Source organism: Theobroma cacao, chromosome 6, assembly GCF_053813885.1.
Source record: "Theobroma cacao isolate CCN51 chromosome 6, ASM5381388v1, whole genome shotgun sequence".
Classification (NCBI taxonomy): Eukaryota; Viridiplantae; Streptophyta; class Magnoliopsida; order Malvales; family Malvaceae; genus Theobroma; species Theobroma cacao.
The window spans coordinates 26,162,591-26,175,916 of record NC_142644.1 but is presented as its reverse complement, the minus strand read 5'-3'; the positions used below and the strand labels follow the sequence as shown (position 1 = coordinate 26,175,916).

The window sequence follows — 13,326 nt, the reverse complement described above, 5'->3', positions numbered from 1 at the left end:
TTCTCTGCAAAATGCAAGGTCGCATGGCATGCTGGAATCTCATGCAGTGAGTTTCAAAATCTGAGTGAGGACGAGAGGGCAAGTGAAGATATCATGATCATGGAGCTTGATAAGTAAAATTAAGTGGAGGAGATGACCCAACTGTAAGATTTATGTAGAAAAGATTAAGGGCTGCTTGCACATTTCATGCGGGTTGCAGTTTTTCTCCTGCTATTTAAAACAGCAATGTTGGGTCTTTGAATTGATCACAGTATAACTCAATGACCAAATGTTTGGTTTTTACATGTATGAATTTCTTTAAGGATCCCTTTGGAATCAAATTCGCGTATGCAGATAAATCTAACAAGGGCCATCATCAAGAACAAATTTTAGAAGCTACCTGGCCTAAGTTCTACACATATTTTAGTCATCTCATGTGTCCCTTTTGTAACTCTTGCTAGCAAATTAGGAATTGTTTTTTTTTTAAACAAAGGGGATATTTTCTACCTGAAATTCTTTTTCAAGCCCATCAAAAACATTGATGTTGAACAAAATCCCAAGGTTTTTTTTCTCTTGGGAGTTGGTGTAGTTAATAAGGAAATGAAATTGACAACGAATCATCAAAAGTTTATGCCTCTTCATCAGAGAGTGGGTTCTCGACTTCACTCTCAGTACTCAGTCTCAAATCATCATTAGTAACAGCTGAGACCTTGTCTTTAGCTGATTCAGAATAGCTGCAAAGATCATACTTAAAATACTTGATCTTCTCCTTTTCTGCACTTCCATTCCCTTTCTTTTTCGTCCTGGAGCTATCTATCAGCCTCATTGAACGAGCAGCAACCATAAATGCAGCTGTCAAAGATTCATTTTTCATATTATTTTCTTTATCTTCATTTTCCTCTTTCCCTTGCTTATCAAAGTAAAAGAGAGGATCATCCTTAAGTTTCTTCCCCTATAACTTTGATACTGATCGCTCATAGTCTGCCTCGGAATCATCAACAAGTAATTTGGCACGGTGTTTCAAGATGCTATCATCAAATGGCTTTATCCCTTGTTTCTCAAGGTTCAGTAGCCACTTAATAAGAGCTTTAGGTGAGGATCCGCTCACTGATACTTCATTCTCCCTGCGCCACATTCAACGCCTCTAATCCACTATTTTGCCCAGGAAAGGGATATAACTATCACCTTGCAGCATGTAATCGCCCAATGCTTAAAACAGAGTGCTAAATCCTATAAATAAATTGGTCCGTAAGAAATCATTATTCCCATGGGGAATCAGTTAAGGTGCTGGGACAAAAAGGGAAGAGAGTAAGAAATAAGAGAGGTAGCTAGAGGCCATGATCCACTGATGCAGAACCATTAATGCAGCATACGCATTTGGATGGTTTAAGCATTTGTATAGGCAGACAAACACAATTTTCTAATGTAGAACCACAGCTTACAACTCATACAAGTTTAACAGGTGTGAGCATTGGCAGACAATTTGATACAAAGCACAAAAACATACTAAAAAGAGGAGGGAGAGATATTAATACATTAAATATCCAAGCACAGCAAACTAACCAGCAAGGAAGTCACTGGCAAAGCCGGCTGGAGCAGCATCCTCACAAGTATCTCGAAGAAATAAAAGTTGTGAAAGCTGGAGATTAAAGCAACAGCCCAACTTCTCAACTCTTTCTCCAGCACCATCCCTTCAGTCCCAAGCCTTAAACCCAAGCAAAGTTTCAACAAAAATGCCTCCACCATAGCTACACCAGCCAAGTAATTCGCATTAATCTCTCTTTCACTAATCACCCTACAAATCTCATCGCCCAAAAACGGCAAAAAAGATTGTGAATTTGCATTTGTATCCATCCAAATAGAAACCAAATCCTCAACCGGAATTACCAAATTCACATCACTTCCTTCACTCTCCTCACTCAAATCCTTACAACAGCACATGCTAATATAGCCAATAATCACTTAAACCATAGACTTTACCTTTTTAATCACTTTGTCTTTTCCTAGTACTTCCACAACTAACTTACAAACCTCCAAAACAATTGGAGCAAGCAATGCTATGCTTTTAGAAGAACTACAGGGACTTGGACATGAAGAAACTAACTGAAAGAGATCCTTTATGACTGATAATTGATTCAACGGATCTTCGTTTGCAAAATTATGGCTTCGAAACGACAAAGCAGAGTATACCCAGATGGATTCCAGAGGTGGGTCAATCTTTGCTTGCATTAAATCACAGAATTTATCAATGAAAACAGAGAAATTTGGGGTTTCTTTGTAGGTTTCAACTAAAAGATTTTCCAGGGATTGTTTTAGTGAAAGTTGGTAGTTTTCACCAATCAGAAAATTGGGTTTTGGGGAATTTGCAGAATCTTTCAGAGAGAAAGCCATGGCGTTAGTTAAAATTCTACGAACCAAATATATTCAAATATTACCCAAACAGCCAAAAATAAAAAGTTAAAATAAATGTAATGATTATACGGATTTATATTTGCTGTTTAAAATTCTTCCTATAAGAGTACAAAGAAGTAACAGACTCCATGAATTAATCCTTCTCTAACTATGTTGTGACTAAATTTAACGGCGATGCCCAAGGGGAGAGTTATTGGCAGAGTTAAGACATCAATAATAGTTTCGCTCGACCATGAACTGGTGTACGAAATCCGCCTCACTCACATCCTCATCAGCAACGAATGGCCACAAATGAGTAGAATTTTGGATGTTCAACTCCTCCAGTCTCGCCGCTGCGGTTTCTCTCAAGTCGTTAAGCGCCATGGTATATTCCACCAGCTCCCCGAGAGTCAAGTTGTCAATCGGCTGATCCCACCAAAACCCAGCATTATCTTCTTCAACTTCTTTTTGCTTTGGCAACGGATTACTATCAGATGAGTCAGCGACATATCGATCAAGAACGACATCTACACCATCCGTGGTGTATACTCTTCCGGATTTTGATAATGCCAGGATAGCAACTTCCGCACCGCATAAAGTTGAAACCTCTGTAGCTTTGTTGAACAACCCTTTTCTGCGTTTGGAGAACGTTACTTGGCGTTTGCTTTCATCTTCCAGTTTCTTGATTTCAATTCGTTGACGACCTCGACTCTTCTTTGTTTTCGTTGCATCTGTTGTATTTGATGCATTCTCCATGACGAATAATAAACACAGAGCCAAATAAGAGCAGATTATTACAACAACGTTGAGGTTTTAAGTTGTTACGTGTTTAGGGTTTATAAAGAAAGCCTGCTTGGATCTATATATATATATATATATAATTTAACTAATAACCTAGTTTTTACAACAAGAAACAACCTAGCTTGCGCATGAAGAAACAACCTCACTTGTTTCTTAGCACCTGTGACAGACTTGCAACATTAATTTCCTTATATAATGAAAATAATAAAACACAACAAAATAGCAATGGTTACCAATGGCGGAAACTGGAGAAGGAAAGAAACAAATTAGTCACATATCCCTAATAACTACATAAAAAAGGTTATAGAAGTGGAAGACTTGTATTTGAAATTGGGCCAAAATTCAGACTCCATGTTGTACATGAATCTCCAAAGTTAAATTTAGCCTGTTGATCTCGGGCTTTCATTAATGGAAGGGCTTGGCTCCGAACAAGGTCCAGCCATCCAGGCTTTCTATGAGATCAGCCTAATGCCCAGCACACGTCAAGAATCGTGTCCCAATGTCTTCAATGCTGAAACAGGTACCCTACCAAGTTTACAAATACTATTAAATCAAATGTCCCTCCAACTCTTATTTTAAATATGCACTTATTTATAAATTTATTATCTAACTCCACGAGTAAGAAGATTAAAGAGAACAAAAAAGGGAAGACATATGGGTCACCAAGGCCATCCATTGCATTTACTTTGAATCATAAATTCAATATGACCTTTGACCACTGTTCTTGCAATGTGCAGTCTCTTCACCCGTTGGGGCCATGGCCGAGTGGAATAATTTTTTTTTCCAATCTTTAATCAATTTCTCATGAAACATGCAACTTACTACTACTATTGTTCATCAAGTACTAAATAAATTTTGGTGCAAAAGCCTGTTTCAAAGGAATAATTAAACTGTCTTGGGACTTCTAATTTCATCATTAGATGCTCTTCTACACAATTTTAATCATTTTGCTGTCGATCGGTGTAATGCACTGCTGGTTAAAGATACAGAATGGGGCTAAGGCTACAATACTCTCCTACGGCTGAAATTCCCACTTTGTCAAAATTTAAAATAAGCCGGCCTAAAGAAAAATGAGAAATGGACCGATGAACAACATGATTATACCTACATTTATAGTATTTACTTCAATGGTCCCCTTAGGGGTTTTATAATTCAGAGATCTTGAATTAATTAGAGCTTTTAATTAATATCAACTACAATGTTTTGGGGGCAATTAATTAGTATCCATGATGAGTATTTCTACATAAATATTGTAATACACTATGTATGTTAACCAAAGTTGTAGCCTGGCTACTGAAAATGAGGAGGCTACAATAATTTCAGCAGTACTTTGCAATGATTCTGCTACAAAAGTTTTGTTTTTATATAAAGAATCATTAAAAATCATGCTGGATAAGCTTTATACAGATCGAAATCATAATTCTTGGTGTCTTGTATATGAAATGAAGTGTATCATGTTAATTAGCATGATGTTAGATAATGAACAATTAATTAAGAATACTTAATAATGGTTGATTAGTGAGTAATTAACTATATATGAAGGAGCATGATTACTCAGCTTAAATTTGATCCCTTTGCTTTGATATATACTGTACGGTTACTACTGTGCCATCACTTTCCAAAATCTAGTGCTTAGCCAGACTGCCAGAGTGAAAAAGGATTAGGTGACAATAATTGAAGGAAGAATATTTACGACCATAAGCATGGAAGATGCAAGAACCTTCTTTAAATACTACAACTTTTATCCCCTAAAGACGTGCTTTAAAGTCTAAAACAAGGCTTCCTTTCAAATGTTTAAGGGATAAGACCATGCAAAAAAGCGAGAAAAGGTTCTAGTAGAATAAGATTTGTCAAAACATATGGAAGCTTTTTTAGTTGATTTGATTCAAAACCAAACCCCTAGAGGCCCATTCCTCTCCTTCTTTAACGCTAATAATGAAACTTGTAATAATTGCATGCGATCTGTACCGAACCCCACTTCTCAACCTCCTTGTAAACCCCATTCTTTTGTCAAATTGTTCTACAGTTTCATGGGGCCTCTGTGTCTGATCATTCCCTTGCGTATACGTTGGCTCCCTATGTTGTTTTATTTTTCATAACAAGAGGGAGCCTTTGGCATGCAATTTTTACAGCATTATTATATGCGAAATACTAACGTTCCTTAATCCGTTTAAGAAAGACATAATTAAGGTAATGAACAACTGGATTCGTCTCATCAAATTGTGACCTTTATTAAAAGACTAAACTTGTAAACATGTGCAATTGCCACCTTTTTGTTTTTATCTGATCTGGTAGAGCTTGTGTTTTCCCCTACTCATGCACTTTCTGATATCTGTTCAAAGCTTTTCCCCACGTAGTAAAAATATCTGAGCTCCTTTTTCACTGTGGGTTTTTCTTGGTGGGGGAGAGAGAGATAACAGCAACAAGAAGGAACCATCTAAGGTTGAAACGGTAGGTATGTTTCAAATTCAAACTAGAAAATCTGAAACGGAAAGTTTGTCTTCTGCAGAGAGCAGCGTCCCCACCATCTCCATGGGTGGTTGAGATTTGCATTATGTGCAACTCAAAAGGGCAACATTTTCCAGCAAGGCCATCATGGGCTTAATTCAAAACAAAAATGATGATTGCATTATTTATGTATTCTAGTCTTAGTTTCTACTTCTTTGGACCCACGCCCTCCATTTTAGCCCTTCCCTCAACGGCAATGATGCTACTTTGATCATTCGACAACTGTCCTCCCCATGAGCTGCTTTGTCAAATTGGTCCAGTCCCAGCTCAAAAGAAAAAATAAATAAAGATGGTGGGAGGAGACCAAACAATATTTTTTTTTTCCCAACTTAAATTTATCCTTTTGCTTATGGCCCTGAAATACGTCCATTCGAAATCGAACGCAAGCTGATCTTGAATAAAAGAAATCCTAGCCTAAGTTTGAATTCAGCTAGCCACTCCAATGTGTTATATTAGAATGTTAATGCATCATTTAAACAAGGAGTACGCTATTATAAGTCATTTAGACTTAATTCATGTGGTAAAAATAAAGTGCAATTGAGGTAGAGGTCATAATTTCGAAACTGTAATATCTATCTTTATATTGTTTTTAATGGAAACCCTCTTATCAGCAAAGAAAGTAGGTATAGTTCTTTTTTTTTATATATTTGTTTTAGTCCAAAGGGTTCACATTCAAGACAGTATCCACAAACTGAGAATAAGTTTCGCTTATGACTGACTCTTTATCAACAACCAGGGAAGGCAGTATCACATGAACTTACAATTGCTACCCTATATCATTGAATTATATGTAGCTAAGCTTAGGGAGCTAGACAAATATATCAGTGTTACTTGTCTTTTTATGTCTGTTTAATTTTCTACAATTTTCTTAGATATCACATGAGTAATAGACAGCTAAAAATTAATGATAAAAGAAAACCTTCTAATAGTAATGAATTTTGCTTTTCTATTAATCATGTAATTGGAATTTATATACCATCTTCCCATATTAATTATATTGAGTGACGGATTCTTAATTAGACTTGATTTTAACCCTTTTGTTCTCTGCCTCATTCGAGAAACATAGTGTTTGAATTAAAGTGAAGCAGAAAAAGCAAAGCTTTGATAAAAGGCGTGATCAGAAAAAGCAAAATTAAGTTCCAACTAAAAGGATTTGGGAAAGAAGACTCCATTCGACAGTGCCCCACGTGTCTCCCGTCTGGACGAGTTTCTATGCTTTATTATTATTACTTTGATTTTTAAAACCCCAAAAACAAAAATAGTATTGTGTTAATGCTTCTATCACATACATGCTGGATTAGAAAGTGACAATGAACAAAGCGTATCTTGATCTCGACACGTGTGCGACTGATCACTCTAAAACAAATTGACGTAATTAATTAATTATGGGATGGAAAAGAGAACAACATCCTGAGATTCGAATTCAAAGTTACATTAATATATGATGTATCCTACCTCATCGTCACGGACCAAAATTCCATTTTACGTAAATAAAAATATCTTGATGATATTACAAACTATAAGAGGAGAATGAATAATTTATATATTATAAAGTTTATATTTAATCTAGTTTTGTTACCAACCAACAGGGGTGAAATAGAGGGTGGTGGGAAAATCACGTAACATGGAGCCAATCCTAATTTCGGTGGGCGGCCGCATTTAAGAGGTTAATTAGTTTGGATAAAATCTGATTTTGGGTACTAAAAGTAACGAAATTAATTTTGATAAAGCAAAGGGTTTAGAATTCAATCAAAGGCCAATATTTATCCGTAAGACATATGACGTATCATGAGGTGATACATGGCGCAACATACTACATGATGGCATGTAAATGGGTCCATCTAGCTGCAACAGTTACATCACCAATATTATCTTTTTGAAGCAGCAGTATCATTTTTATTTCCTTTCCTTTATTTTGCTTAGAAAAATTAGGGAATAAAACTAATCATTTCGTTTTAAATTGAATATTCAATTGTCAAATAACATAAAAAAGAGATATTGTGTTTTTCATTTTACAATTTTTCTCTTAAAGTAACATAAAAATTAGAGAATTTTAACCTAAAATTAGGATTTTAATAGATTTGGTTTCCTAACGAGTTGGAAGATTTTTTAGTATGAAATAAAGTTAACTAAAAGAACATATGTTATTTATATCCGTAACATTCCATTTGAGAAGGAAAAAAAAAACAAGAGTAATAAAATCCAATCCCATGTGACAACCTCCCCTGAAACAAACAGTTAAAAGGTACAGTACTCTACAATAAAAGACAAACCACAATAAATATATTTAATCAATTTGATTATGAGAGTAGCTACAAAAACCTCAGCGGTCAGCACTCAATATTTTCAACATACAAAATGCAGAAAAAGAAAATAAAATAAAAAGAGAAAAAAGCCCCACCGTCACTGTACTCTCTTTCTCTTTCTATTATGCACTTCCTTTGCCTGGTGAGCCAGTTCAATGCATTCCCCCCAGCTGCCACACAGTTGAAATCTCTCCTTTTTATTGTAAGTTTTATTCCACACTCACTCCCTCATTTCCATTAACGCACTCTCCCCAAAGCTCCATCCCCCCCCACCCCCCAATGGGTTTCTTTCCTTTCTTCTTTCTTTCTTTATTATCTTTAGCTTCTTCAGCTTCTAGGGTGGATCAGAAGACCTTTATCGTTAGAGTCCAACACGATGTCAAGCCTTCCATTTTCACCACTCACAAGCACTGGTATGAGTCTTCCCTTTCCTCCGTTCTCTCCCCTTCAACTCCCACCCAAGTTCTTCACGTATACGACAACGTTTTCCACGGCTTCTCAGCCAAGCTTTCCCCAACCGAAGCCCTCAAGCTCCAAACTCTTCCCCATATCATCGCTGTTATCCCTGAGCAAGTCCGGCACGTGCAAACCACGCGCTCTCCTCTCTTTTTGGGCCTCAAAACCACCGACAGCGCCGGCCTCTTGAAAGAATCCGACTTTGGGTCCGATCTTGTTATCGGAGTAATCGACACGGGTATTTGGCCCGAGCGCCAAAGCTTCAACGACCGTGACTTGGGGCCTATTCCTTCTAAATGGAAAGGCCAATGTGTTACGACAAAAGATTTCGGTTCTAGTTCTTGTAATAAAAAGCTGATAGGGGCAAAGTTTTTCTGCAACGGTTACGAAGCAACTAATGGGAAAATGAACGAAACCTCTGAGTTTCGTTCCCCACGAGATTCGGATGGCCATGGGACCCACACGGCTTCTATTGCTGCTGGAAGGTATGTCTTCCCAGCTTCTACTTTAGGTTATGCTAAAGGAGTAGCTGCTGGGATGGCACCGAAAGCTCGACTTGCTGCTTATAAAGTTTGCTGGAATGCTGGTTGTTATGACTCTGATATTCTAGCTGCCTTTGATGCCGCTGTAGCTGACGGGGTTGATGTCATTTCGTTGAGTGTTGGTGGTGTTGTGGTGCCTTATTATCTCGATGCCATTGCGATTGGTGCTTTCGGTGCTGCTGATAAAGGGATTTTTGTGTCGGCTTCGGCTGGGAATGGGGGTCCTGGCGGATTGAGTGTTACTAATGTGGCTCCCTGGGTGGCTACTGTTGGTGCCGGGACGATTGATAGGGATTTTCCAGCTGATGTTAAGCTTGGAAATGGTAAAGTTGTGCCTGGAGTCAGTGTTTATAATGGGCCGGGTTTGTCTCCGGGTCGGATGTACCCGTTGGTTTATGCTGGGACTGGTGGTGGTGATGGGTATTCTTCTTCTTTGTGTATGGAAGGTTCATTGGATCCTGACTTTGTGAAAGGCAAACTTGTTTTGTGTGATAGAGGAATTAATTCCAGGGCTGCTAAAGGGGAAGTTGTGAAAAAGGCTGGAGGGATTGGAATGATTTTGGCTAATGGGGTTTTTGATGGGGAAGGGTTAGTTGCTGATTGCCATGTGTTGCCAGCTACTGCTGTTGGTGCGGCGAACGGGGATGAGATTAGGAGGTACATTGATTCTGCATCTAAATCCAAGTCACCAGCTACTGCTACTATTGTTTTTAAAGGAACTCGCTTAGGGGTCCGGCCAGCTCCTGTTGTGGCTTCGTTTTCAGCTCGAGGGCCTAATCCGGAGACTCCGGAGATTTTGAAGCCTGACGTGATTGCTCCTGGATTGAACATTCTAGCTGCCTGGCCTGATAAAGTTGGGCCGTCTGGTGTTGCATCAGATAAGCGGAGGACAGAGTTTAATATTCTTTCAGGCACTTCAATGGCTTGTCCTCATGTTTCTGGATTGGCTGCTTTGTTGAAGGCAGCTCATTCTGAATGGAGCCCTGCAGCCATAAAGTCTGCCCTGATGACCACTGCTTATACAGTCGACAATCGAGGGGAAACTATGCTTGATGAATCCAGTGGGAATACTTCTACTGTGTTGGATTTTGGATCTGGTCATGTTCACCCCACAAAGGCTATGGATCCTGGGCTGGTTTATGATATAACCTCGATGGATTATGTGGATTTCTTGTGCAATTCGAATTATACAATTAACAATATACAAGTGATTACGAGGAGGAATGCAGATTGCAGTGGGGCAAAAAGGGCTGGCCATATTGGGAATCTGAATTACCCATCATTTTCTGCTGTTTTTCAACAGTATGGCAAGCATAAGATGTCTACGCATTTCCTTAGGCAAGTGACCAATGTTGGGGACCCAAATTCAGTGTATAAAGTTACAGTTAGACCACCTAGTGGCACACTGGTGACAGTAGAGCCAGAGCAGCTTGTATTTAGGAGGGTAGGGCAGAAATTGAATTTTCTCGTAAGAGTGCAGGCCGTGGCAGTCAAGCTCTCTCCTGGGAGCACTAACATGAAAAGTGGTTCAATCGTGTGGTCTGATGGGAAGCACAATGTCACAAGTCCCTTAATTGTGACAATGCAGCAACCTCTGTAGCTTGTCTGTATGTTAGGCATTTCGGGGTTTTAGGAATTTTGGTCTCCTTATTATATAGGGTTTATAAAAATTATCTCTATATGTGTAACGAGATTGTGCTGGCGTTTTCTATATCAGAAAGCGGTGGAGTTGGCTTTATAATGCAAGGTGAAGTTATAATCTGCGCAGGCTACAGGGAAAAGTGCAGGTCTAGTGTATCTTTACTACCGTAAGATTAAGAAGCAAGAATGTTTTTGTAGAAATTATGTGTGTTGAGAAGATGCCAAGGATAATGAAAAAAGTTCCCTCTTTTTTCATATTACTTAAACACTTGTCTTAATCTTTTGCTTTACTTAAATCCGTTGAATTATCAACTCACTCCTACTTGTCTATTGCTTGCATTAGTGAATGCATGTGGAGCTGGTAATCACCTCTCTCATTGTGGTCTTCTAGTCAAAGCATAATATGCATGTAAATTAACTGCTTAACAGCAAAGGCATCACAATAATGACAATGATCAAGACAAAAATCATGTGGGGTTGCCTGATCAAGCAAAATCGCCAACGTCCTTTTGTTTGTTTTGTGCAGATAGCTTGTCTCCCGGTATAGGTGGGATCTAATTGCTTCCCATAAACAGAAGTGAGAACACTTCGAGCATAAAACCATCCTCAACTGACAGTACCATACCTTTGGTGGTCATCTTTCAATCAGCATCAAAGAAAATTAAAGAGTTGCTCTGCCTAAACTTATCAGATATCTTTTCAGTTCCACTACAGAGAAAATTTTCTTCATCCAGGAAAACTCATCATTTTCTCGGGATAAAGTCAGAGAACATGGGAAAAAAAACACGCGTTGAAAGATAAAGCATCAATAGCACACATGCAATACTGTCAAAACAAACATGAATAGTTGCCTATATAGGAAGATGAATAAGGAATTAAGCCTAATGAATGCATGTTCAATTATAGAATCATGCGGATAAGTTGGCCAATCTCTGTCTACAAATGGAACAAAATCGATGTTAACCGTGCAACAAAAGCGACTTAGCTGGAAAATGTTTCACTTTACAGAATTGGGTTATTATAACGCGGTTTTCTAGCTGTTTTTTTTTTTTTTGTTTATCTAATTTTATTCTTGTTTAAGGTGTAAGTTAGATTAATTCTTCTATCTTTTTGTGATTGTTCTAATATCTTGTGATCATTTCCACTATTGCAAATTATGAAGTGACGGGAAGGAGAAAAGTAAACTCGTCGTGTAGCTTAGCCATTGAAGCGAAAAGCAGCAATTTGCGGGGCAACAGCTTGGGCTTCATCGACAACTCATCTTTGTACCACATACTGTGCATAAAAACAAGAAAAAGTATGAGTTTGTGAGCATTTGTCAACTTTATGTTGAAACCATTCCTGGTCGCTATTATTTATTTGGTCTGGGTCTAGGACGTATCAAAAGCCCATAAAGTTAGAGGGTGGCCAGCACTACGGGGCTTTTAAGAAACAGGAAAGAGAGGCATGACAAGCCCAATATGCATTACGCTGGCTGTATTTGCGTCATTTATCAGTACTTTTCTGTTACTTTTCTATGTATTGCCAAATTATTTCCTCTCTTTTCTTTTCTGTTTCTTGTCAATGTCAAGAGATGATGCAAAAGCGGTGAATTCCAGATATTTAACCTTACCTCTTGATCATATAAAAATCAGTATGTGAAGTCTGATCCTTCAATTTTGTGTTCGTGACGTGTATGGAAGGGTTGAAAGAGACGAGCATATTGACTACTAGAATATCTCCGTGGCCTATTTTGGGCTTTTCCTTGTTTTTTTTTGGTTAAAAATTAAGTCTAATGCATGCTAAAAAACATTTGAATCCCACAGATTCATGAGATCCTTATATAGCTGAAGTATCAGCACAAGAGTTAGCCTCTCTATAGGAGTGGTAGGCCTTGAAATCCTCAATTCTCAATCCCTGAATAAATGTAAAATCAGGGTATTTTGAGCTGCTTCTAGTTAAACTTGGCAGATTCTCTGAATAATGTAAAATCGAGCCCATAATATGCAGCCTGCAGCTCTCCTATTTCCCTGTTGAACTCAACAGCAAGACAAATGAAAGCATAATCAAACATCTAATGCAAAGGATTTTTCTTTTTCCAAGTAGAAAGTGAATTGCCTGTACCCTTTTTTGTCTTACATTATTTGGGTACATCTCACTCAACTGAATCATCGCAACAATTTGCCCTATAATCTTCTCACTGCCCAAAAGCTCTGAGTTTTTTCTCTTGATTTGAGGTATAGATGTTCCCCTCTAGTAAGTGCCATCTTTTCACCATCCACATTTGTATTTTTGGAGAAACGGAAAAAGTTGGATCAGTTTATTAAGAAATAATACTGACACCCACTTGAAAAGGCCTGGAATGATGTAGTTCCTCCACCTGTTACTTCCACTTCCGGAAATCATAAAATAGGATTTCATAGTTGTATTATATCTAGGAATAACATTTTCTCTGTTTAGGTATCTATAGCTGTTACTTATTGAAATTAACTTTGTGCCAGCCGCCCTCTAAGAAGAGCCGACTGCTGACTCTCGTTGCCCAATATAAAGACTTTGAAGAAAACAAGTTCAATGCAACTTCTAGAGCTGGATTAATCATTGAAGTTGCTACTATTTCCGATAGCAAGAAGTAATGATTAAGGAACTTGATCAACATTGAAAATGAAATGCCTGATAACCCATCTGCTCATAGCCGATGTAGCATCCAATGTCTTTTGTTTTTT

The 13,326-nt window shown here is 38.0% G+C and overlaps 2 protein-coding genes and 1 pseudogene across 2 annotated transcripts; 1 reads left to right on the top strand and 2 right to left on the bottom strand.

Moving 5' to 3' along the window:
* Positions 1 to 1,416: 1,416 nt before the first annotated feature.
* Positions 1,417 to 2,370, bottom strand: LOC148762230 (uncharacterized; annotated as a pseudogene).
* Positions 2,371 to 2,442: 72 nt separating this feature from the next.
* LOC18596299 (agamous-like MADS-box protein AGL62) lies at positions 2,443 to 3,427 on the bottom strand. The gene has a single exon (XM_007024690.3). The coding sequence runs from the start codon at positions 3,124 to 3,126 to the stop codon at positions 2,602 to 2,604; it is 525 nt and encodes a 174-aa protein (XP_007024752.3). The 5' UTR covers positions 3,127 to 3,427; the 3' UTR covers positions 2,443 to 2,601.
* A 4,641-nt stretch (positions 3,428 to 8,068) lies between these two features.
* LOC18596298 (Subtilase family protein) lies at positions 8,069 to 10,890 on the top strand. Its single transcript, XM_007024688.3, has one exon. The coding sequence runs from the start codon at positions 8,265 to 8,267 to the stop codon at positions 10,581 to 10,583; it is 2,319 nt and encodes a 772-aa protein (XP_007024750.3). The 5' UTR covers positions 8,069 to 8,264; the 3' UTR covers positions 10,584 to 10,890.
* Positions 10,891 to 13,326: the final 2,436 nt, after the last annotated feature.

Bases quoted from the DNA above. Each gene is read 5' to 3' on its own strand.
- LOC18596299 (XM_007024690.3), bottom strand. From the start codon at position 3,126: ATGGAGAATGCATCAAATACAACAGATGCAACGAAAACAAAGAAGAGT.
- LOC18596298 (XM_007024688.3), top strand. From the start codon at position 8,265: ATGGGTTTCTTTCCTTTCTTCTTTCTTTCTTTATTATCTTTAGCTTCT.